General features: G+C 42.9%; 1 protein-coding gene across 11 annotated transcripts in view; it reads left to right on the top strand.

The window, feature by feature from the left end:
* IL1RAPL1 (interleukin 1 receptor accessory protein like 1) overlaps positions 1-24,909 on the top strand; it is a 937,510-nt gene that overhangs the window by 472,096 nt on the left and 440,505 nt on the right. For all 11 annotated transcript variants that reach the window (XM_077342993.1, XM_077342992.1, XM_077342999.1 and 8 more), the window contains one exon: positions 18,295-18,574. In XM_077342993.1, the coding sequence (XP_077199108.1) occupies positions 18,295-18,574 (280 nt within the window). The remainder of the gene's footprint in view (positions 1-18,294; positions 18,575-24,909) is intronic.

Below are 24,909 nucleotides of genomic sequence, written 5' to 3'. Positions count from 1 at the left end.
CTCAAAGGAACTCCCAGGTTATAAGGTTGTTCTGCCAACAGTTCTAACTTCATTGGCATCCTTTATAAAATGACTGTATTAGGCCAACTACTTTACTGTAGGACTTGCTTTGGAAATGTCACCTTTAATAGTGTCTGTCTTCAGTTTGTCTTGATACAGCTTCTCTAGACAGATACTCCATATAGTGTTTCCATGGTATGCCAGTGGGCAACTGAGATGATCAGTCAGAGTTTAGAAGTCCACAATATTTATTATTAGTTAGTTGATAGTCGATGCCATACTTTAGCCATATAAATTCTGCCATAAAGGTATACATAAAGTATATTATATGTTTCTCAAAGTTTGCTAAACTCTCCAAACTGTGCCTTGAATTGAATCTGATAAGAGGGTACTCAAAACAATGACTTTAAAGTCAGATGTAAATTACCGAATTTATATCCCATCTCTACAGAAATTCAGAAGTCACATTCATAAAAATTGAAAGTCTGCTCATTGTTTAACTAGCTCAGCATAATTGTGTATAGTGACACTAGCAAGACACATCCTATCAAACCCTCAGCATGTGGGAAATGTTACAATTTATACGGCTACCTGACAATCACACTGAAAATTCAGATATATGAAATGGAATGTGTAACACTCCACAGCAGTGGTCCCCAACCTTTTTATCACCAGAGGCCGGTCAATGCTTGACAATTTTACTGAGGCCTGGGGGGAGGTAGTCTTTTGCTGAGGGATGTTGCTGCCGCCGCCTGAGCCCCTGCTCCAATCGCTTTCCTGCCGGCGCCCCTGACTTCCTGCCATCTGCTGGGTGGCACTGCCAGCAGCAGCTGCGCAGTGCCACATCAAGGGGGAACCCCAGGCACGGCGGCCGCTGGAAAGCACCAAAGGTGAGCCAGCGACAGAGTGACAGGGCACCCCCAGAGGCAGCAGCTGGGGAGGAGGACTAGGAGGAGCCGTGGCCGGGTACCGACTGATCGACGGACCGGTACTGGTCACAGGACCGGGGGTTGGGGACCACTGCTCTACAGGACCAATTTGTAGATGTGAGAAATGAGTGACCAAATTCCAGAAATATTCAGAGGCATTAAAGTTGCAAATTTTTATTTATGTGTTAAAACAGAAATAGGAAGGAATGAAATGAAGGCCAATTGGTCTGCTTCCTATTATTTGAATAATTATGACCAATTACTAATAAGAAAAATAGTTACTAATAAGAAAATGTTTATTTGAAGAGAAAAAAATCCATGTTATACCTAGACATATACATTTAATAGTTCTTACTATATTCATACTATATGTGTGTGGAATGTTTAGGATTATTCATTCTTTATTCTGCTTTCCTTTGGTAGAGTCAGAGCTAATTATCTGGATTTGTCAGTTCTAAAATAAACCAGGCCTGAGAATTTCATAGGTGCCAAAGGGAGTTTTGCCTCTAATTCCCACCAATCTTGATGAGATTTGAGCACTGAACTTCATTAACCTCTTTTGAAAATCCAAGCCTGGTGTTCAAATGCTCTGCTTATAACCAAACAATTTTTACTATGCCTTACAGTATGTTTTGATTGAAACAGCAAGTCTTATAATGTGTTTCTACTAAAGATAAAGCATTTATCATTAACTTTGCCTACTGAGGTTACTTTACCAATTCTCTCTATTTACCCCCGTGGCATGAAATTTCTAAGTCAATAGTGTAAAATTATCCACAAACCGTTTTGTTACGATAAACAAAACAATGAACAATAAAAGTAAAGAGTGGGGAACTACACAGATTTCACTTTGATTATCAACCTCCAGGTGCAGTGTGAAGATCTCTTGGAATTACAACTGTTCTCCAGACAACATAGCTGAGCTCACTGTCTCCCAAACTCTGCCCTTCCTAGGTTCTTCCCAAATCTCAAGAATTTTCCAATCTAGAGTTGGCAACTTTAATTTGAACATTCTTCTAACTTCTTATTTTTGAACTACAATTAACTACATTTAACAATTCTTCAAATGGCCTTGATGTTCTTCAGATTGTTTATCTTTGAGCTACATTTTCCATCCAAGTCCACAGAATCTTTCTACACTCTGGCAGAACATTATCTTACATGCATTTAAGGTAGTAAGTGTTTTTGGATAAGACCAGATGAGACTTTTGCCCAACAGGGTTTCTGATTGGTCATTGAATTTTGGCTGTGCAGATATTTTTAAAAGTCTAATGTTGTTTGGTAGCAGCTGCTGCTACAAGACAAAGATCCTCATTGCATGACTGATAAGCTATGTGCATGTTATAAAATATTTTTAAACAATTTTATTTATTTATTATATTTATATACTGTTTTCCCCTGAGGCTCATGGAGGTTTACATAAAACAGGGAACAATACAGGAAACTCAGTAATTATCAACAATAACACTACAGTGATAACAAATAGAACAATATAATAGAACAGTAGAACAATGGTGAGAACATTAATTCAACTACAGCATACAGACGGCCCCATGGGTTGGATGAATCAGTGTTGGTTTTCATGGGAGAGAGGCTCAGGAGCCAGTAGAAGGTGATTGGTTCATGTTAACCTCAACCAAATGCTTGGTGGAGGAGCTCCCTTTTACAGGCCTCACAAAATTGTTCAAGTTCTGTTAGGGCCCTGATCTCTTTGGGGAGCTCGTGCCACCAGGTGGGGGTCAGGATGGAGAAAGCCCTGTTTGAGGTCAAGCGAGCTTCCATGAAGGGAAGCATGTCTCTATGTTCGGTTTAGGGGTGCAGGTCCTCCTGGCCTCTGACTGGGAACAGGAATTTTAAAAGGCAGTCTGTAAGCCATGTTTCTGGCTAATATGTTGAAAGTTTATATTTGACAAGGCACATTCCAGTTTTGGTGGGTCCCTGGTCAGAGATTGTCCTGGATCCCCTTCCTGTCCTCTGCCCATGCTCCTATTTATGTTTCCCTTTGCAGCCACCAACCCATGCATGTGGATCCTTTCCCCCTCGTGTGCCCTTTCACTTCCCTTAATAACAGATGCCTGAACCACCTATGTACCTTTTCACTTACCTGTGTTGAGCACTGTGTACAGCTGGAAGCATGAAAGGTGCAATGCTTATAAGAAAGCAAGTGGGGGAAGGGGATCCAAGTAATCAGCAGTGGGCTTCACGGGAAGACTGGGCCTTGGCAGGTGCCTCACCTCAGCCAATGCTGACACTGGCCCTGCTATTAGACTGATAGATAACCCTGCTCCCTGACATTTGTGGTTTGATCCTCCTCCCATGACAGCCATTTTATTGTTGGTTCAGGGTTTTTTGGCAGCCATTTTGTTCCCATAGTTCCCACAGTACCAACAGGCTCAACAAGGTAGGGCATTTCTGCAGAGTATCATTTTGCGACATTACCACTCTTCTGCTTCTCCTGAGCAGAACAAAGTGTTTGCCATTTACTGCCAATGCTTCACAGAAATCCCCGTTGGTTTTGAAGGAATTCCTTGGGTGCTAAGCAGCATCAACAAAACAGTTCAGTTAGCTGTAGAGGAAGTTGGGGAGGGTGATGAAGCTGGGCACCTGTCAGCAACTTTAATAAGGATGAACAACAACAACAAAACCCTCCAATAACTATATATATATATATATAGAGAGAGAGAGAGAGAGAGAGATCCCTTTGGAAAATAGCACTGATCAGCCATTTAATAGACTAGTTAAAACCAACTTGGTTGTCTTGTGTCTTAGGGACAAACTATGTGTTACAGTTCAAAACTGCTTTTTAAATTTACATTCCCTGTAGTCACAAACGATCTGTGAGGAAGGGCATTAAAAAAAAAAAAAACATCCCCAGGTGTCCAGCTGGACTTGGGACAATGGCATAGGGCAGTGGTCCCCAACCTGCGGGCCGCGGCCCGGCGCCGGGCCGCGAAGGCCATGGCGCCGGGCCGCGGCTCCCTCTCCCCGCCCCCCCCGCAGTAAAAAACTTCCCAGGCCGCAATCTTGCGGCCCGGGAAGCTTCTTACTGCGGGAGGGCGGGGAGAGGGAATCAGGGCCGGGCCGCGCCCGTGCAGGCTGCGTCTGTGCGGCCCGATCCGCGGGCGCGGCCCGCGGGTGCGGCCCGATACGCAGGTGCGGCCCGATCCGCGGGCGCGGCTCGCGGGCGCGGCCCGAAGCGTGGGCATGGCCCGCGCGGGCGCGGTCCCCGCGGGCGCGGCCCGATGCCCTGCCGGTCCCCAGCCTAATAAAGGTTGGGGACTACTGGCATAGGGGGTTAGTTCTTGCTAATGATTTCAATATTTTTCCCCAACATACTTGACGAATATTGATAGAACTATTCATACAAATGAATCCTTTATTCCATTTCCCACAAATGTTTACATTGTTCCTTGTTTTCAGGCAACTATAAAGGAAAATCATGTTGGGATATTTATTCTGTGCAATATGACACTATATCCAGTGTTTTTTTTCTTCACAAGGTATCTTGAATTGCTTGCTTCATCCATCTTTTTCTTTTCTAGTGCAAAACATCTTATTCTTCAGGCTGAACTTGTCAAACCTCCTTTTTACCTTCCCATAGAGCCTTTCATCTACCAATTCTCTGCCATATCTTTCCTGTTGGTCAGATGTTGGTCAGATCACAGACTATAAAAGATTACCCTTACTTATCTCTTCAACCTTTCGCTTCAGCATTCAAGAACAGGCTGTGCCCCCTATCCATAACAAGAACTTTTAGTTCATGTATTTCTTAAAATGTTGTCCTTCAAGCAAGTACCAAGATCCTTGAAGTTTCACCTTTTCAGTTGTTAGCTTTTTGACCTTTTGACCTTCTTTGCTCCCAGCTATCTCTCTGATTTGATAGTCATAGTCATCCACATTCACACAATGTTATACATTTGACCTTACTGTTTTTCCTACAATATAATAATAGGAATTGCCGCCACCCCCTTCATTCTGAACCTGACCTGCCATCATAGTTTTCTCTTGTCATATTACATATGCCTCATTCGATAAGGGTAGTTTCAGCTGTTGCAGAGAAGCAGGAAAAACACAACAGGTTTCTCTTGTGCCTTTACCTGGGTTCTGTATGAAGAACAAAGTTGCCCTGTTTTACAGTATTCATTGCTGGCATTCTGCAGAAAGAATTGTATTTACTGCCAATCCACCATTACTGTGTAATGTCTTTATTTCATAGTTTTTATCAACAGCGTGTTTAGTATGAAATCGTCTCATATTGAGACCCGTGGAATGTTACTGCAAAACATCATTGTTTCTGTGTGTGTTCAATACTATGAACATACACATGGGTTCAATTTTGCAAGTTTGCAGAAGCAGATTTCCCCTACCTTTTCTTTTTACAGAAAGTTCTTCTGATCTCCAAAACATTCTCTGTTGCTGGATGACCCCTTTACAAAAATAGCCACCTGAGACATTTTTTGTGCGTTGCTGGTCAAGTTGCAGTTTTGAAACTTTTAGTACTGAATTACTGATAGAATATGTCATAAAGGCTACTGACTTTGATGCATTTTACAATGACAGTAGTTTATTAATTAAGGTATTTTTAGCATTAATTCTAAGCTTGTTTGTGAATTACCATGTCCTATTTCTTCTGCTGCTGAATTCTCCTTAAAACTTATAAATATTCAAAACCACCAATATGGGAAATTATTTTTTTGTATATTTTGGACATTTCCCTTAAACACACACAGAGCAGTTAATCCACACTAAATCATGTCATGCAGTGTACATAGTTTCCAAGCAACCACCATGCAATGAAATCTGGCAAAAAGCGAAACTATATTACCATTAACAGAATACACTCATGTAGTCATTAAAGGTGACCGTACATTTATTAGGTTTTGAGTGCTGTGCATGTTGCAAATATGAAAGGGGGATCATGGATACTTTAATAGGGCACAGAGGACAATGGTGGGACGTGTCCAGCTGTCCAAGTTGGAATAGGGCCAATCAGGGTGCAGCCAGCTTTGCCCTGATTGGCCCTGCCTCTGTGGCTCCTGCCCTCCGGCCCTGGTCTCTAGCCACTTTGCACTCAGATGCCTCAGTGCCTGGAGCTAGCAGCAGGTGAGAGGGCCCTGGGCAAAGGGTCGTGGTGGAGGGCTTGCTAATGAGGGCCTCTTGGCCTGCTAGGTTTGGCCTGCTCACAAGGGCCTCTTGGCCTGCTGACTGCCTGCTAAGGAGTTCTGTCTTGCCCCTGCTAACAAGCTGCCCAGACCCCGCCTGCCCCACTTGATTTGGCTGCAAGCTGAAGCCCAAAGCCACCGTAAGCTGCCTGGCCAGGGGCCAGGGGAGGGGACCCTTTCAGGGCCCATTCTTAGGAACAGGCTTTGAAGCTAGTTTAGAATAATTATAACTCTCATAGCCCTAAACAACGGGCGCTAAAATGTGAGGGAATTGGATTTGAGCTGTGAAGCTTTATCGAGCTTTTTCATGGACAAAGTCCTGTCTCCTCGCCGGGACCTTCCCACCACAGTTTGTGAACTGGAGGGTCTGTGGCCGTTGCAGGATATGGTGTTTGATGGCTTCAAGCAGTTCTCACTGTCTGAAGTGGAAAATCTGCTGTGCTCAGTGAGGGCAACTACTTGCCTCCTGTATCCCTGCCCATCCTGGCTGCTCAAATCGAGTGACAGACAGATAGGAGACCCTTTGAGGGTCATTGTGAACTTCTCCCTTACAACGGGAGAGTTCCCTAAAAGGATTAAGAAGGTGGTGGTTTGCCCTTTCTTGACAAAACCATCTCTGGATCCTGCCAACTACCGACCGGTCTCGCATATTTTGTTTCTGGGTAAGGTGGTGGAGGGGGCTGCAGCAGACCAGCTCCTAGCATTTTTGGATGAACCTTCGACACTCGACCCATACCAGTCTGGCTTCTGTCCTGGCCACGGTGTGGAGACTGTGCTGGTTGCTGTAGTAGATGATATCCGGTGCCAGCCAGATTAGGGTGGTTCAGCCATCCTCATATTGCTCAATCTATGGGCCGCGTTTGATGTGGTCTACCACAAGTTGTTGGCCCACCATCTTGCCATGACTGGGATCAGGGGTGCAGCCTTACAATGGTTGGTCTACTTTCTCCAGAACTGGACATAAAGGTTTGCAATGGGGGAGGAATGGTCAGCTCCTGTGGTGTTCCCATGTGGGGTTCTGCAGGGAGTGATTCTCTTCCCCACACTCTTTAACATCTATATTTGCCTTCTAGCCCAGCTGATCTTGGGCTTTGGGCTGGGATGTCATCAGTATGCAGATGACACCGAGCTCTATCTTCTGCTGAATGGACGGCCAGGCTCATCCCCGGATACATTTGCCAGGTGTTTGGAAGCAGTGGCTGGATTGCTGAGGCAGAGTCGCCTGAAAGTCAATCCTTCCAAGATGGAGGTCCTGTGGCTGAGTGGGAAGGGTCAGGATTCAGTAGCATGTCTCCCATGCCTGGATGGGGTGCAAGTAACACCTGCATCACTGTCCATTAATTTGGGTGTGATTCTTGATGCCTCCCTTTCAATGCAGGCTCAGATCACGAATGTAGGTCAGTTGGCATTTTTCCATCTTCGGCAAGTCTGGCTACTAGTGCACTACCTGTCCCTGGATCACCTAGCCACAGTGATCCATGCAATGGTCACCTACATGTTAGACTTCTGTAACTCGCTCTGTGTGGGCCGGCCCTTGTCCCTGACCCAGAAATTACAGCTGGTACAAAACACGGCTTGGAAGGTGCATATCCAGCCTGTGCTGCGTCAACTGCCCTGGTTACCAGTCTGTTTCTGGATCAAGTTCAAGGTTCTGGCTTTAACCTTTAAGGCAATGCATGGTCTGGGTCCTGCCTATCTGAAGGACCACTTGTCTGCCTCTGCCCCCTGCAAGGCACTCTGCTCTGAAACAAGCTCCCAGAATAGCTGAGGTTCTTGATGGATCTATCAACATTCCACAGGGCCTGCAAGATGGAGCTCTTCTGCCAGGCTTTTGGTTGAGGCTGGGAGGGGGGGGAGACCCTGGTCTTCTGCCCTGTGGCAGAAAGCACAGTCTCAGCAGCACCATCCCACCTGACTGAGTCTGGGGGGTAGGAGGAGAAGAATCATAGAATCATAGAATAGTAGAATTGGAAGGTACCTCTTGGGTCATCTAGTCCATCCCCCTGAACTATGCAGGGCACTCAGATCCCTATCGCTCATCTACTGTAACCTGCCACGTCTTTGCCTTCACAGAATCAGCCTCTCCGTCCGATGACTATCTAGCCTCTGTTTAAAAATTTTCAAAGATGGAAGACCAAGGAAGACTGTTCCACTGAGAAACCGCTCTGTCAGGAACTTCTTCTGGATGTTTAGATGGAAATTCTTTTCAATTAATTTCATCCCATTCGTTCTGGTCTGTCCCTTTGGGGCAACAGAGAACAATTCTGTTCCATCCTCCATATGTCACCCTTTTAAATACTTGAAGATGGTTATAAGATCCCCTCTCAGTCGCCTCCTCTCTAGATTAAACAGACCAAGCTCCCCCAGCCTTTCTTCATATGTCTTGGTCTCCAAACCCCTCACCATCTTTGTTGCCCTCCTATGGACATGTTCTAGTTTGTCAACATCTCTCTTCAATTGGGGTGCCCAAAACTGAACACAGTACTCCAAGTGAGGCCAAACCAGAGCAAAGCGGCACCATAACCTCCCGTGATCTGGACACGATACTCCCTTTGATACAGCCCAAAATCCCATTTGCCTTTTTAGCCACTGCTGACTCATGTTCAATGTATGGTCTACTAAGACTCCTAGATCCTTTTCACACATGCTACCGCCAAGACAAGTCTCCCTCATCTTATATTGGTGTATTTGGTTTTTCCTACCTAAATGCAGAACTTTACATTTGTCCCTATTGAACTTCATTTTATTCAGTTTAGCCCACTTCTCAAGCCTATCAAGATCATCCTATATTCTGTTGCTGTCTTCAATTGTGTTTGCTACCCCTCCCAGTTTAATATCATCTGCAAATTTAATGAGTATCCCCTCTAATCCCTCATCCTAAACATTTATAAATATGTTGAACAACACAGGCCCCAGGACAGACCCTTGGGGTACTCCACTTGTCACTCTTTTCCAAGATGATGCTGAACCATTAACAAGTACCCTCGGCGTACGATTTGTCAACCAGTTATTGATCCACTTGACAGAATTAGAATCCATACCACTTTTTACCAACTTGTGAACAAGAATATCATGTGGAACCTTATAGAATCATAGAATCATAGAGTTGGAAGGGGCCATACAGGCCATCTAGTCCAACCCCCTGCATAACGCAGGATCAGCCCTAAGCATCCTAAAGCACCCAAGAAAAGTGTGTATCCAACCTTTGCTTGAAGACTGCCAGTGAGGGGGAGTTCACCACCTCCTTAGGCAACCTATTCCACTGCTGAACTACTCTGACTGTGAAAATTTTTTTCCTGATATCTAGCCTATATCGTTGTACTTGAAGTTTAAACCCATTACTGCGTGTCCTCTCCTCTGCAGCCAACAGAAACAGCATCCTGCCCTCCTCCAAGTGACAACCTTTCAAATACTTAAAGAGGGCTATCATGTCCCCTCTCAACCTTCTTTTCTCCAGGCTGAACATTTCCAAGTCCCTCAACCTATCTTCATACGGCTTGGTCCCTTGGCCCCAGATCATCTTTGTCGCTCTCCTCTGTACCCTTTCAATTTTATCTACGTCCTTCTTGAAGTGAGGCCTCCAGAACTGCACACAGTACTCCAGGTTTGGTCTGACCAGTGCCGTATACAATGGGACTATGACATCTTGTGATTTTGATGTGATGCCCCTGTTGATACAGCCCAAAATGGCATTCGCCTTTTTTACCGCTGCATCATACTGCCTGCTCATGTTTAGTTTACAATCCACAAGTACCCCAAGGTCTCGTTCACACACAGTGTTACCTAGAAGCGTATCCCCCATCCAGTAGGCATGTTTTCATTTTTCTGACCCAGATGCAGAACTTTACACTTATCTTTATTAAATTGCATCTTGTTCTCATTTGCCCATTTTTCCATTGTGTTCAGATCTCGTTGAACTCTGTCTCTATCTTCCAGAGTATTTGCCAGTCCTCCCAATTTGGTGTCATCTGCAAACTTGATGAGTAGTCCCTCCACCCCTTCATCTAGATCATTAATGAATATGTTAAAAAGTACCGGGCTGAGCCCTGAGCCCTGAGGTACCCTGCTACTCACCTCTCTCCAGTCTGATGAAACACCATTGACAACAACTCTTTGAGTGCGGTTCTCTAACCAATTCCCTATCCACTTAACTACCTGAAAATCCAGATTGCAGTCTTTCAACTTATCCATCAGAACATCATGGGGAACCTTATCAAAAGCTTTACTGAAATCCAAATAAACTATGTCCACGGCATTCTCCTGATCCAGCAAGGCAATCACTTTTTTGATAAAAAAAAGAGATAAGGTTGGTCTGACATGACTTGTTCTTGCAAAACCCATGCTGAGTCTTAGAAATCACAGCTCTCAATTCCAGCTGCTCAAGGACCGAGTGTTTGATTATTTTTTCCAAAATTTTGCCAGCTACAGATGTCAAGCTGATGGGTCGATAATTACCCGGATCCTCCTTTTCCCCTTTCTTGAAGAATGTATGGTCCAGGATGTTCTGATTCTCTCTCTCTCTCTCTCTCTCTCTCTCTCTCTCTCTCTCTCTCTCTCTCTCTCTCTCTCTCTCTCTCTCTCTCTCTCTCTCTCTCTCTCTCTCTCTCTCTCTCTTTTTGACATATCAGTCCTTTGGGGATTAATGGCAAGTTTCCAAATATGTAGATAATTTTCCTCTGATGAATTATACCTGCCATATACAGAGACTCTTGGCTTCTATTGAAAGTAGCATGGGAATATTGTCTGAAAATAACCTGGGGCAGGATATTCATATGTTTTTTCTTTTTCTTTTTTTTTTTGGTTTTAGCCTGGATCTCCCATTGTCATCCTGAATCTGAATCTGATGTTCTATTTTGAATCTCCTAGGTTTATTTTCTGATGAGTTATGCCTGCCACAAATGGGCAAATGCATGCACAAGATAATTATTTTATTACAATAGAGTCATGGTAATATTAAGACAAATGATTTATTTCGATACCGTACAGGGTTTGAACCAGACCCATACAGGGGAGGGGCAGGTGAAATCGTTGTCTTAGTTATCTTCTCAATGTGGTCTTTTCTTACTGCTGCTAATTTTGTACTTTGTTACAAAAGACACAGGGGCAACATGACACAATTTTGTGAATGTTAAAATGAAGTACTAAACCCAGTGTTTATTTAGCTAATTTCATTGATTGATATGCTATAGAGCCAATCAGATTGTCCACTGGTGAAAAAAGGAGACAGCTGTGCCAGAGACAATAGGATTAACAGACAATCTATGTATGATATGGATGCTGTAGTATAGTGAAAAACAAGATTTCTGTGTTTTATATAAAATATATACTTGTGCATGTTTATTTCAATGCTTGGACAACCTTTGGCAATCTTCATCTCAAGGCCTGACCTTGTACAAGTTTGTTTCGTAGTTGATAGCAACTACTACAATAGATATTATTTTGATAGTTGAGTGTGGAAAGAGAGCAGCAATGAAGAGCAAATTAAGTCTCTAGAGTAACAATGAAGAGCAATAGCTTCAGCCTGTTTATGGTTACAAGGAATGTAAGAGATCATTCTGAGAAAATCTGAGTACTTATAAAGATGCCTGACCCTGTATCTTAATATACCCAGAATCAGGAAGACATAAACATATCTGCACTTTCAAAATAAATAAATAAGTAAAAGACACGTATTATCTGCTCAACTGTTTTATACTATGTATGTTCAAACAAAGTTCATGGGATATTAATTTAATTAATAGATTGCTTTAATCTTTCATCTAGTTTCAAGTTAGAATAACTTTTATAGTCACTGTAAAGCTCATAGCTTCTACCCCAGATAGCCATCTTTCTTCTCTCTTATCCCAATCATAAAAAATTAAAATGCTTTCTTATCTCAGAATTTCCGTGTAACAAGACCATACACAATACTTTTTAGGGACCTTTCTCTAATATCTGCCCTTGAACTGTAGGATACACTTACCCCACAATCTCATAGAGATGTTTTTTGAAGCACTATTTGATTTTTGAGGTAGACCACATAGACTAAGGAAGCATAGGCACACATGAATTAGTTTTATTTTATTGCTTTGTGTCATCACTTTGGTATGGTGAAGGCCTTTTGTTTAAACAAATACATATTTTTGGAGATTTTGGAGGAATATTCAGGTTCTCTGTCCAGTGGAGTTCATTCATGGAATGCATGATCTCTCTCAAGTGTTATCTCTAGCAAAGGTAAAAGGGATAGGAGATAGTTCTCCTAAAATTGTGAGGGGGGGCATCCCTCATTGCTCGTTGAAGTTAGATAGCCACTAAGAGGCATTTGCAATTTAAAATTCTAGTAATAAAGTATTCAGATGCTTCCTTTTAAAACAAAGAATTGCTGAATTTCATAACTGTGAAACTTCCTTTCATACGACTGTGTTTATTATTTTTTGATTGTTATTCATTTATCAGCTGAAGTACATTTACATAAGAATGCAATAAAAGAATATAAAACCATAGTGGAAACACTAAAAAAGAACAACACTAAAATACCACATTGGTTTAAACAGATAGATAGCACTTTAGCAGATCTTCTCATATAGTAATTCACTTAAAAGCTGCCCAAATAGAAATTGCACCACATTTAAAAGCCGTAACTGCATAGTTGTCCAGACCCCCATAGGAAATTCATGTCATACCGTAGTGCCCTTGTGTTACATAATGACCCACTCCCAGCTGCTGTCAATTTTGTATTATGGAATGAGAATAATTGGGCAGGACCCTACTGAACATTTAAGATACTGTGGTGGTTCCTTTAAGAAGGTATATAATTCAGTTTTTGAATAGCCTTAAAAACAAGTATGGCTGCCAGGAAAGGGGACTACTGTTTTATTTATTACTAGAAAATAAGCCCACTGTACTCTAAATACAGCGGGCACTAGCTGTTAGTCCTGCCCCCCCCCTGTGGTGCAGCCTACCTGTCCGAACGGGTCTGTGTGTGGGTGGGGCAGGAGTGGCGGGTGCTCTGCCACCACCGCCACTGTCTCCGCCGCCATCAGGAAGGGGAGGCAGGTAATGGCGGGGGGCGGGCGAATGTGCAGAGAGTGGAAGGGGGGCGCTTTGCACCTCCCAATTAGTCAGTCTGGCGGCAAGGAACCAATTGTGAGCCGCGCACAGCTCGCAATTGGTCCCTTGCTGCCGGACTGACAATCGAACGACCCAATCGGCACGCGCAAAGCGCCTGCTGATTGGCCCCTTCGATTGTCAGTCCGGGGGAAGGGGCCTATCGGCACCCTTCCTCATCCCGGACAGGGTCCGCCCTCAGGGCCCTTACTGCTTTATTTAATCCACTCCGCTAGGAGCAGTTAAAGATTTTTGTTATTTATAGTCCTCCTTTCTGCTTGGAGTCAAGGTGGATTTCACAAGGTGAATCAATATCATTGACAGGATAGGACAGTTGATTAACGATGAAATAGGATTAGGGTTTTACAAGCAACTGGAAGTCTAAAAACAGAAATTAAGTAAAGTGTAAGTATATTAAATGATGTAGAAATTACACAATGGGGTCATAGTTTCATCAAACTATACACAGTACTAGAAACTACGGTCCTTGATAATTTCCCAAAAAAAAAATTCCAAATGATGTTGTAAACATTTAGTAATATGAGACTCCATTGTCTACATAGAAAAGACCACATGAATAATTCAGTTTTGATTGCATGTAGAAAACTAAGAGAATGGCAGCCTTCCTGGTCTTCTCAGATAGGGCATTCCTCAAGGTGGGGGCCACAACACAGATGTGTATGAGCAATTGTTGAATTTGGCCATTTGTGGGTTGGCACCTGTAGAAGATCCTGCTCCAATGAGTGATGATATCATGGTGGATCATAGGGGGTGAGGCAGTCTTGTACATATAAGGGTCCAAGACCATGAAGGGCTTATACGATAGCTAATACTTTCAAGGCCAATTATATATTGGGTGGAAAGGCCAGGCTGGCCACAACAGGGCAGCGGGGCCAATCCCTGATTTATGCATGATGTTGCCACCATCCTGGCCAGCTCCCAGCCCTGGACTGAATCAGGGCCTCAGATGGCCTACAGGGGCTAGCCCCATGCATAACATATGTTGTCCCTGCAGGGCGCTGCAGAGCTGAACGGGGCATTTTACCATGCCCACAATGGTGGGATAGTAGCATGCCACTCTTCCAGCCTTGGTGTCATCTGTGCACACATACCATGTCAGGGTAATCCTTGTGCACTGGGGGCTTCCTTTCCTGGTGCATTCTTGGGAAGTGGTGGGGCATGCTACCCCACCACAAGGACTTGGCAGTGGCCCAGCACAGCTATTGCCATGCATAAAAGGTCCAGTAACTGATGGGCAGCCAGTGAAGTGCATGCAGGAGGGAAATCACACGCCTGACCTAAAGCTCTATTATTTAGCAAGGTTGCAAGGTTGCAGCAATAGATACATGAGTTACCAGCTCAATTTTCTATTTCTCTGAATCAAAATTTCCCTTGAAAACAGTGTGTGCAGTTCTGAAGAATGGCAGGCAGTGCACCTCAAAATGGTTAAATATTTGGTTCGCTGGGTCGTATCAGCAGGTATAGCCTACAGGAGCTTGTTTATCCGGCAGAACGATCTCATTATGAGGACAGTGATGTACTATGGTTTACTTCGTCCCCTGAAGCTATTCAAGGAAACAACCGAGTGACTGATATTCATCTTATATTTTGCATTGTGCTATTATCATTTGCAATAACTGGTTGCATATTAAAATAGAGATTGCAGAAAACAGCCACTTCATTGAGTATAGCTCTGAAACATCATGCTTTTGAATAATTCAAGTGTTTTCTTTATTTAAAAAAAAATAAGAAGGAAGTATGATTGACAGCAGGAAAGTGTGGTAATGGAACCTACATGCAAGAGAGGTTAAATAATGGTAAACGTTAAATTTATCATCTTTATGATTATTTACTCCATGAATGAAAGATAGAACACAAAAAGGTCAGACAAAATGACGCTTGTTAAAAAAAAAAATCAGTAGGCAATCCTTTGTTTTCAAAATTTGTATCCTTCCTTTCTGCCCTTACAGTTTAAAATGGAGTTGAAATATATGGACATAAAAGTAGCAAGTAGTACATTTGTTAGGATGGAGAGATCAATGACAGGGCTAAACCACCTGGCAAAAGTTGACAACATAAGGGGGCAGACAAGCCTCACTGGGAAAAGAGTTCCAGAGCTTTGGTGCCTAGACAGAGAAGGCCCTCTCCTGCCTAATCTCAGAATGCGAGGGCACCCAAAGCAGGGCCTCCAAATATGACTGTAGTGGTCAGACAGGTTCATATCCATCTCAGTAACTAATGGATATGTTGAACATTACTAGATTTCATATTTGATTTTAAACTCTGTATTTGAAATCTGATGTTAACTTCTGCAAGTCAGCTGGCCAGGAGCGGCAGCCTACAAGTCCAGTGAAAGAAAAAAGATAAAAATGATCTCTGCAGAATGCTTTTCCATTTTCTGCTTATCCATTTATTATTGCCGTGCAGGGGAATACTTTTCGCCAAAGAAACCAACAGACATTTAATGGCATTAAACAGGCCACAACTTTTATTAACGATAGAGCGTTGACCAGCATGGGGGAGAACAGAACCAGCCCTCTTGTGGTCCCCTGACCACAAGGCAGCCACACGCAACATCATCAGGTATGCACGAGGCCCTCCAACACCCCACCGGGCTCCCCGTGCCCCCAATGCCCTGATGGATGGAATGGGGAGGTGACCACCTCTTGGGAACCCGTTGAGGCATGAATCCCTGCCGGGTTCCGGGCCACCCGGAAATGCAGATCTGCCGTCCCAGCTCATCCTCCATGAGTGATGGCCTCTCGGCACTGCTTACCCACAGCCTCTTATGGAGGCCCCCCACAAAAGCATGCCAGCACGCCGGCTGGGCTTGCTTGCCAATGGTTCCTCCCCCATGCCCAAAAACCCGCCAGTTGTGATGATAAAATTTTTAGTAATATACCAAACATAAACATAAGCATAACATTGATGTAAGTTCTTAACATTTTTATATTTATCTTAACTTCAAAACAGCTGGCACAATGCCAGATAGAAATTCCCTTTTCTTTCTTTTAACCCCACAAAAATTAGGGAGGGAGGGTGGGCAACCTGATCGGCAGAGAAGCGGGAAAGAGGCAGAAGCCTCCCAGCCGCTTCCCTATATGGCGCGGGCAAAGGAGGCTGGGAAGAGCCGAAATGGCCCCCTCCTCCTCCAGCCGTCCTTTTGCCGCGCTGCCGGACGCCGCCCCAGGGCACCCTGGGACACGTAGTCCCTGCCCTGCTCTTCTCTTCGGCGAGGGCTTCCCCGCGACGGCAAACGCGCCCAGGGTAAGTCCCATTCGCCCTTATTTTTGAGTGCTGTTTTTATGCTAGTAGTAATGGCTTAGGGAGATAGAGTTTTTAAAAATATATATTTTTTCTTTTCTATGCATGGATGATCACTTAGGATAGCCCATGTGGCATTAATCAGAACCTAGTACTTTTCCATTGTGTCTCCAGCTCTGTGGAATGGACATCCTGAAGATGTGAAAGGAGCCTCCTCCTTAGTAATCTTCAGGGGTCTAATTGACACACTTCATCATTCCTAAATGGTTGGGATTCTGTTAGTTAACAGTTATGTTAACCAAGGAGGATTGTGTAGTTACCCGAGGCTGCTCTACCTCTTTGATATTGCATGGTAAGACCCATTAATCTCCTATTTATCAACATCTATTGTGGTTATCTTTTCTTAATTCACCATTTCTCATCCCACACTGGACCCCAACAAACCTGTGACTCTGCTAATTGTGATGAATTGCCTTCTTACAGCTTTTCATGCTAATTATATCAATTGCAAAAGCTTAGCAATACCATGAAAGAGACTATCTTCTGTGGCCGTTTCCAGTAGCCACAAAAATGTTCTTGTTGCAGAGAAAGTTCAGAGAGGAATTGCTCTCTGAAGAGGAATTGCCTACCAAACAAGCAACAGTATTTGCTCTTAAATAGCTGTCACATCCCTTGATATTGAGCTATTCTGATGATTGCATACTTTGGCTTTTTAATTTCCTGGATATTCAGCGATGGTACCTGGGGATAGTAGAATTTGAGGAAGAGGAGAAAGCCCAGTGGGGATGTGATGTCTTAGAGTCTGTTTTCCACAGTTGCCATTTCCTCAAGGGGAACTGATTTCTGTAGTCTGGAAATCAGATGTAATCCTGAGAGGACTCCAGGCCCTACCTTGAAGCTGTTGTGCATGTGAGCAACCCCAATTGTTCTTCCTTTAGTATGATACATTAGAATTATTCTGAGACTTAACAGATTTAAAAGAGTTTCAGTCTACTAACAGAAACAGTAGACACCACGTTGAACCCTCAGTAGTTTGTAAGGCAGGAGGTACAAATATTTCCAGTAAGACCTAAAGTAATTTGCTGCTGAGTATACAGCGACAATGTCCTGAATAATTTATCTTGACATTCTCTTATGCTGTGCAATCAAGCTTAACATTGTGAACTCTCCTCCTCACCCTAAGATCTAACCTCACGTTTTCGGTCTTAGCTTGCAGCCATTGCTTTCTACCATAACATCTTCTGAGACAGATACCTGCCTTCTTTCATTTATCCTGAACGTCTCATTAATGCTATTTAGTAATTATTACATTCCAGGCTAGGTGTTCCTTTCTTTTACAGGTATTTTGATAAAATATTTTCAAATAAATCATCACAAATTAGATAAAATCAGAATTCTAGCTATACATATCAATGAAATAAAAAATGTAAGTTCATCAACATGGACATTTAGGAGATGACCCTGGTATAGCGATGGTTTGAGTAGGAAACTCAGCAAGGTATAATACCATGGAATCAACCCTCCAAAACTGCTATTTTTTCCAGGGATAAAGATTTCCTGCTGTGTCTGGATATGTCTTAATTCTGGAGTTTCACTTGGAGTTTGGTAACCCTATCTCAACTCCTGTTACTTGTTCCATGTCAAGGTGTCACTAGTCTTGGATGCATATCCTAGTCTAGGAAAGATTCTTTCTTTGGAGCATGAAGTATGAATACATTTTAAATACAACAAAGATTAAATAAAACCAACATGAAGTGTGATGCTTTTAATCTAGCATGGTGAGTTCAGAAGTAGAAGTAGAATACAGTGGTGTATAACTCTTTAACCTTTTTCTTCTTATCTTTCTCTTTTAGCTGATGGATGTACTGATTGGTCTGTGGATTACAAGAAATATCAAGTTTTAGTGGGAGAACCTGTCCGTATAAAATGTGCACTGTTTTATGGATATATTAGAGCAAATTACACCCTAGCACAAAGTGCTGGACTCAGTTTGATGTGGTACAAAAGCTCTGGACCTGGGGACTTTGAGGAACCTATAGCTTTTGATGGAACTAGAATGAGCAAAGAGGAAGATGCCATTTGGTTTCGCCCAACAGTAGCACAAGACAGTGGACTCTATGCATGTGTCATAAGGTATGCTGCTTAATTTGTTTTGTATAATCATAAATGAAAAGGATCTATATAAATAGATGGAAACATGCATTGAACCTTGTCATTGAACTACCTTCTTTTTTATTCTGATATGTGACTTTTTTGTGAATAACCAATGTTTTACTTATGTAGTTACTCATATTTGCAGTGTAGTTTGAAAATAATGAGTGAGAGAGAGAGAGATCAGTTACTGTTAGCCAAACAGTGTGTTCTAGGAAATCCTCCCACTTTGCTTATATTTTGAATGAGTTTGCTTTGAGTATATTATCTTTGGAAAGCCGTCTTTCTGAGTAGACAAGCCATATTCATGACTCAGCTATCCTCCAAGGAAATACAGATTTAGTAATTTATTGCCCTGCCTCCTGGGTGTGTTAAGTTTAGCACATTCCAGTTTTTTCTTTCTGCTAGTAATTTATGGTTATGACTTCTGCATGATATCCAGTAAGTTATCAGAATATGTATGGAAATGACATCAGGAAAGCTTGTCTGAATTGGGAAGGGGGGATTTTTCCCCCTGGTATCCTTTATAACTATTTTCTAGCTGATTCCTGCAAATGACCCCAAGATTATTTTCATACCTCTCTAAATGACATACATACTCCAAATTCCAGTACAGAATATCACTTCTCACAGTTCTGGCTTTTGAGATGCATATTCCTCTATTCCACTTCCTTCTGTGTCACTAAAATGATTCATACTCAGATATACTTTCCTGTCTATGGAGAAAACAGAGACCATCTGGGCTCTCACTTAGATTTTGAAAATTACCAGAGAATATAGAATTAAATTTAGAGAGAGGTTAAATGATGCAATACAAAATGCAGGAAGAGCCTTGCAGAGAAAATGCACAGTTTATTGTTAAATGGGATGTAACATTTTGTTTATTGCCCTTTAAAAAAAAGACTGTTAAAGCACTGATATTTCTTCATTGAGACATAGCTGAAAATATGTTCCTGTTACCAGCATGCTGCAGGAGTCTTTAATAAATTACAGCCTTGCAAATGTGATTGGGAAATCAGCACTCCAGTTATTAAGGTAGTCTTGTTTCATAACCAGACAAAGTCAACATGAATCAGGCACATTATTGAAATGACGGCCATGATTCCCTTTTTTTCCTGAGGAAATCTGTGCCTTATAATGGATTCCATTTCCCGAAGTGTTTTGTTGTGGTTGTTATATTCATGTCCACATGAAGTATAAAACACATGATCTTACTCAAAAGGTGAATCAAGTCAAGTGCATGTCCTAATGGCTTAGATTGTTTCTACATTCATTTCCACATCAAGAATGGAGCACATAGACATACTCTAAAGGTGAATGAAGTTAAGTGTGCATCCTAATGAAGTTACGTTAAAAGAACAGCATTTAGAGCCAATTTATGCACAGTGTTATCTGGGATTTCACAATTTGTTCTATCAGTGCTGCTTAACACAGACTATTCAGGTACCAATCTGTAGTCTTTTCAGATTAATACATGATCTTTTCCATCTACCACTTCATTCCATTAATAGTGTCAGACGTTTCAAGCTTTTAGTCAATGCATTGTCTGTAAACCCCCGGACTATCAGGTGTTATGGACTGCAAGACAGAATTAAGGATATTAACATGTTGAGTGAGCTATACTATTAGTGACTGACATGAACACACTGAACTGTTGATTTCTGTGCAACTTTAAACTGTTTGTATTTACTATCCATAAGCTGGCTACCAAGCTGTCCTTTAGTGTGTGATAGGATTTATAAATGACACAAATGTTTACTTTCTATCCTTAATGGTGTTTGACTTGTCATGCCTGCCATTCTTATCACTTTGTAAGAGGGACTAATAATATGATGAAATGCATTCTTCCAATATTAGCAACAGTGATTGGAAGAATGCATTTCATCATATTATTAGTCCCTCTTACCAAGTGGTTTCAAAATGACAACCATGGCTCCAAATGTGTAGCAACGGCTGCATATCCATATTTGTAATATAGCTGGTCTTCTCAGCTGATTCTTTGGTCTCATGCCATAGGTGTAACATAGACAGGTTTTTGTATTAGCATATCTTCCTAGCCATAAATGCTTTAAAATCTTTCTAACAAGCAACAGATCCTGAATTTATAGTGGAGACTGAGTGTTAGCAATCAAAAAGAGGAAGCACATTATGAGGACTGTAACTTTCTCCAATAACAGAGCATTGACTTTGAGGAGATTGCTAGGTGTTCAGATTCACTGTGAAACCCATTTGGTTTTATGAGTCTTTTCATTATTATATGAAATAAGTGAGAAACAGTTTTTAAAACACAAAAGTCTGTTTGCATTGGTGAATTGTGCCTTACACCCTTCAGGAGATAATATTTGAGAATAAAGCTTACATTAGATATACTTGTGCATTTAGTTTGACTAAATAAGGTATTACAATATATATATATGCTTTTCTCAAAATACTCAGGGTTGCTTGAACAACTTTTGATGATTTCAGTATGCCTGTAGCATCCTTTATTATTTTCAGTCTCACAAACTTTTAGGCTTCCTAAAATCCTGATTAATTTCTACTGGCAGCAATGCAACTTTGCTTATTTTCTCTTGTATTCTGAGAGCAGTCCCCTGCAGACTATATTATTGCAATTTGCTTTATGCTCCAGAAACTCCAACTGGTCCAGAATGCTCCAGAAACTCCAACTGCTGAAGACTTTACTAGGATGTAATGGAGGGCACATTTTCTACCTGTTCTCTCCCAGTTGCACTGGCTCCAGATTGGAGACTAAATCAGATTCAAAGTTCTGGTCATGATCTTTACAGAGTTATGGGACTGTTCCTCCCTGAATGCCACCAAAGGAAATTAAGATCAAGCTGGCAAAATTTGCTTAGGGTCTCCAGGTCCAAGGTGATCAGACTGGCCTCAACCAGAACCAGGAGGTTCTCAGCCCTGACCTCAGCCTGTTGGAACTCTTTCTCAAATGAGATCATAGTCCTATAGGACCTGTAATGGTTCCACATGGATTGTAAAACAGCTGTTCTATCAGGCCACCCTATCAAAGCCCCAACTGCACATAATTTGGGGCTGATAAGACTCCTCTGTCTGCTCTCTCCTTGCCATCAAAAGTCAGAATAGGTTTTTCTGGATGCAATTATCTTTACATGTTTTAACTTTTTATTTATTTAATACTATTTTAAAACTGCTGTATCATGTTTGTGTGTGTGTGTATATATATATATACACACATATACACATATACACATATACACATATACACATATACACATATACACATACATACATACATACATACATACATACATACATACATACATACATACATACTAGGGGCAAAGTCCGTTGTATCCAAGAATACAACGGGTGCTAGAGCTTGGCAGTGGGAAGAGGAAGGGGAGGAGTTGTCCAGTCTGTAAGGGCATGGGGTTGAATGTGTGTGTTGTGTGGGAGGTTGTGGTGGCATGGTGGCAAATGAGGCCATGGGTGTGGAGATATGGGTATCAAGAACCTGTGGTGTGGAATGTTCATTGAGTGTGGGAGAGGACTGACCTTTGGGAATTTTGGAATAGTGGTTACATATGAGCTTTCAAGAGCCATGTCCTCAGATATGTGAAGGGAAAATAAGACTGGAGACTCTTCTTAGGGGAAGATTACATGGCAACCAATTTCTCCCAGTTATGCGTCATTTCTCTTCTTGTGAGGCCACATTACCCGAAATGGCCCTCTGCCCTAATACACATGGGGTAGTCACAGTACACAGTTGTCAACCATGTTCCTTCTGTCTCCCATGTTTTCACGGTTGATAAAATGTTATGTGCCCACATGCTTCTTTCATGGCTGTTCCTTAGAAGAACAGATTTTTGTACCCTATTGCTTACTACCCAAAGGAGTCTCAAAGTGGTTTGCAAACACCTTTTCCATTCATCTCTCCACAATAGTCAACCTGTGAGGTATGTGGGGTTGTGAGAAATCTGAGAGAACTGGGAATGGGCCGCAGTGACCTAGCAGGCCTCAGGTGTCTCAAAGCATTTTCCAATCGTCTTCCCCTTCTCTCCCCATAGCAGACTCCCCATGAGGGAGGTGGGGTAGTGAGCCTCACAGGGAAGCTGGCAACCCTAAGAGGAAGACTCTCTGTGCACAGCAGTCTTGACTTTAGTAATGTTTTTTATACTGTTTTTTATTTGCCAGGCCAAGGTTATTTGCCAGGCCATTAAGTCATTACAGTTACTATGTGTTTCCAGACATTTACTTGTTCTCTATTTACAGTTTCAGGCTGTAAATATTTATTTAGATCTTCCTGCACTTTCCAGACTCACAGGACTGATGCTGGTCTGCCTGTCTGTGCCCCAGAATACAAACAGTTGCTGGTAAGGGCTGGCCATAACCCATAGGCCAGGAGGGACACTCCTGCACCACTCCCTAACAACTGCAGGCAAAAATGGCTCATTTGAAGGCTGGACTCTGAGGCATTGTATGATTCTGAAGTCCCACCTCCAAACCTCCAGGAATATTTCCAACTCAGGGGTAGCCAACCTACAGGTATGGCCTGAAGAGCTCCTGGAATTACAGCTCACCTGCAGAGTATAAAGATCAGCTCCCCAGGCAGAAAGAGCTACTTTGGACAGGGTTGTGGTAGAGAAGAAACATTTAAGGCTTCCCACACAAGTTGTTGTTGAATTGAAAGACTTGAGGCCTACCGCACAGGGTTGTTGTGCAGATGAAACAGGAGACAAAAGAGCCAGTTTCCTCTGCAGAATAATGCTGTGCAGTGGCCTCAAATCTGCAGAGAGTTGCAAAGAAGAAAGACACATGGCTTGGCTGTGTCTAACCTCTAGGCAGAGCAGTATTTTAAGTGAGAAGGGGCTTTTCTGTGGCCTCCCTGTCAGGCAACTGTTTGGCAGAAGGGGAAAGTCCCCCCCCCAAAAAAGGAAGGCCCTCAGGCTCCCCTGCGTTGCTCTTGGAAAGGCCTCCTCCCCTTAGTCAGGGCCTGTCAGAGGTTCCTTCGCAGGAGGCCTGAAGGGGGGAGAGGGGGAGCACTCTGCAGCTTCCTGCCAACTCTGTCAGGGTTCTGAGGCAATTTACAGTTGGACATGACAGTTAGGACAGCCTTGGGGCGAAAAGGGCTGGCAGAGCCTGTGTTCTCATCCCCCTTGGCAGCCCTGCTGACCTCCTCTCCCTGCGGTGGTCAGGAGCAGACTGGCAGCCAGACTGGGCTGGGTGAATGGAATTTTGGTCTGTCCTGGTGAGGGGCCAATAGGAAGGCGCTTTGCACGCCTCCCCATTGGCTGCTTGGCCCCGGATGGACACTCAGAGGGCCCAATCAGGAGCCACAAAGCAGCTCCTGATTGGGCCCTCTGAGTTTTTATCCTGGACAGGGCCTACCCTAACCCCTCCCCAGGTGGCCTTACCCTTTTATTTAATAGGAGCGGTTAAAGATATATATATATATATATATAGAGAGAGAGAGATACTTATATCGCACTTTACTCTCTTGTGTAGGCACCGAGAAGCCAGCAAGATTATTCTCCCCTCCCTTCCTCCATTTTATCCACACAACAAATTGAAATATAAATTTAACAATAATTTGATGTGTGTATTTTTGGGTGTATAGTTATAGTTATATATACATGAATTCCTACAGGCTGTATGTCAAAGTACTAAAACCTGACTGTTGACAGGTAACCGCAAACTATAAAATGACGTGAAAATATCTGTCAGCTCTATAGTCTTTTGGGATGATGTGCTGTATTATTCTGACCGCATAGGATTCAGCTATTGTTTAAAAAAGGTTATTTCAAAGCAACTTCATGAGAAGTATTATGTATGGGAAAGTAAAGGCTCAAAACAGAGAGTACTGTACACTAGATCAGCGATCCCCAACCCCTGGTCCTGGTCTGTGGATCAGTTGGTACCAGGCTGCAGCTCCTCCTCTTCCTCCTCCCCGGCTCCTGCCTCGGGGGCTGCCCTGCCACTCTGCTGCCAGCTCACCCGTGGTGCTCTCCAGTGGCCACCATGGCTGGAGCTCTCCCTCAGCGTGGCACTGCGCAGCTGCTGCTGGCAGCGCCCCCAGTGGGCAGTGGGAAATCAGGGGTGCCAGCGGGAAAGCAAGGGGAGCAGGGGCTCAGGAAGTGGCGATGTCCCTCGGCAAAAGACTACCCTACCCAGGCCTCAGTAAAATTGTCAAGCGTTGACCGGTCCCCAGTGATAAAAACGTTGGGGACCAGTGCAGTAGATCACTGGGTTTTTGATAGTCATAAATTTCTCCCTGATTCAAGGAAGGCATTACAAAACCATGGTTTAATAAAAATTAATTAAACCAGCAATTGAATGCAGAC

This window comes from Paroedura picta, chromosome 6 (assembly GCF_049243985.1).
Source record: "Paroedura picta isolate Pp20150507F chromosome 6, Ppicta_v3.0, whole genome shotgun sequence".
In the NCBI taxonomy this organism is placed as follows: Eukaryota; Metazoa; Chordata; class Lepidosauria; order Squamata; family Gekkonidae; genus Paroedura; species Paroedura picta.
Note: the sequence above shows the minus strand (reverse complement) of the source record. Positions and strands in the feature narration are given on the sequence as shown.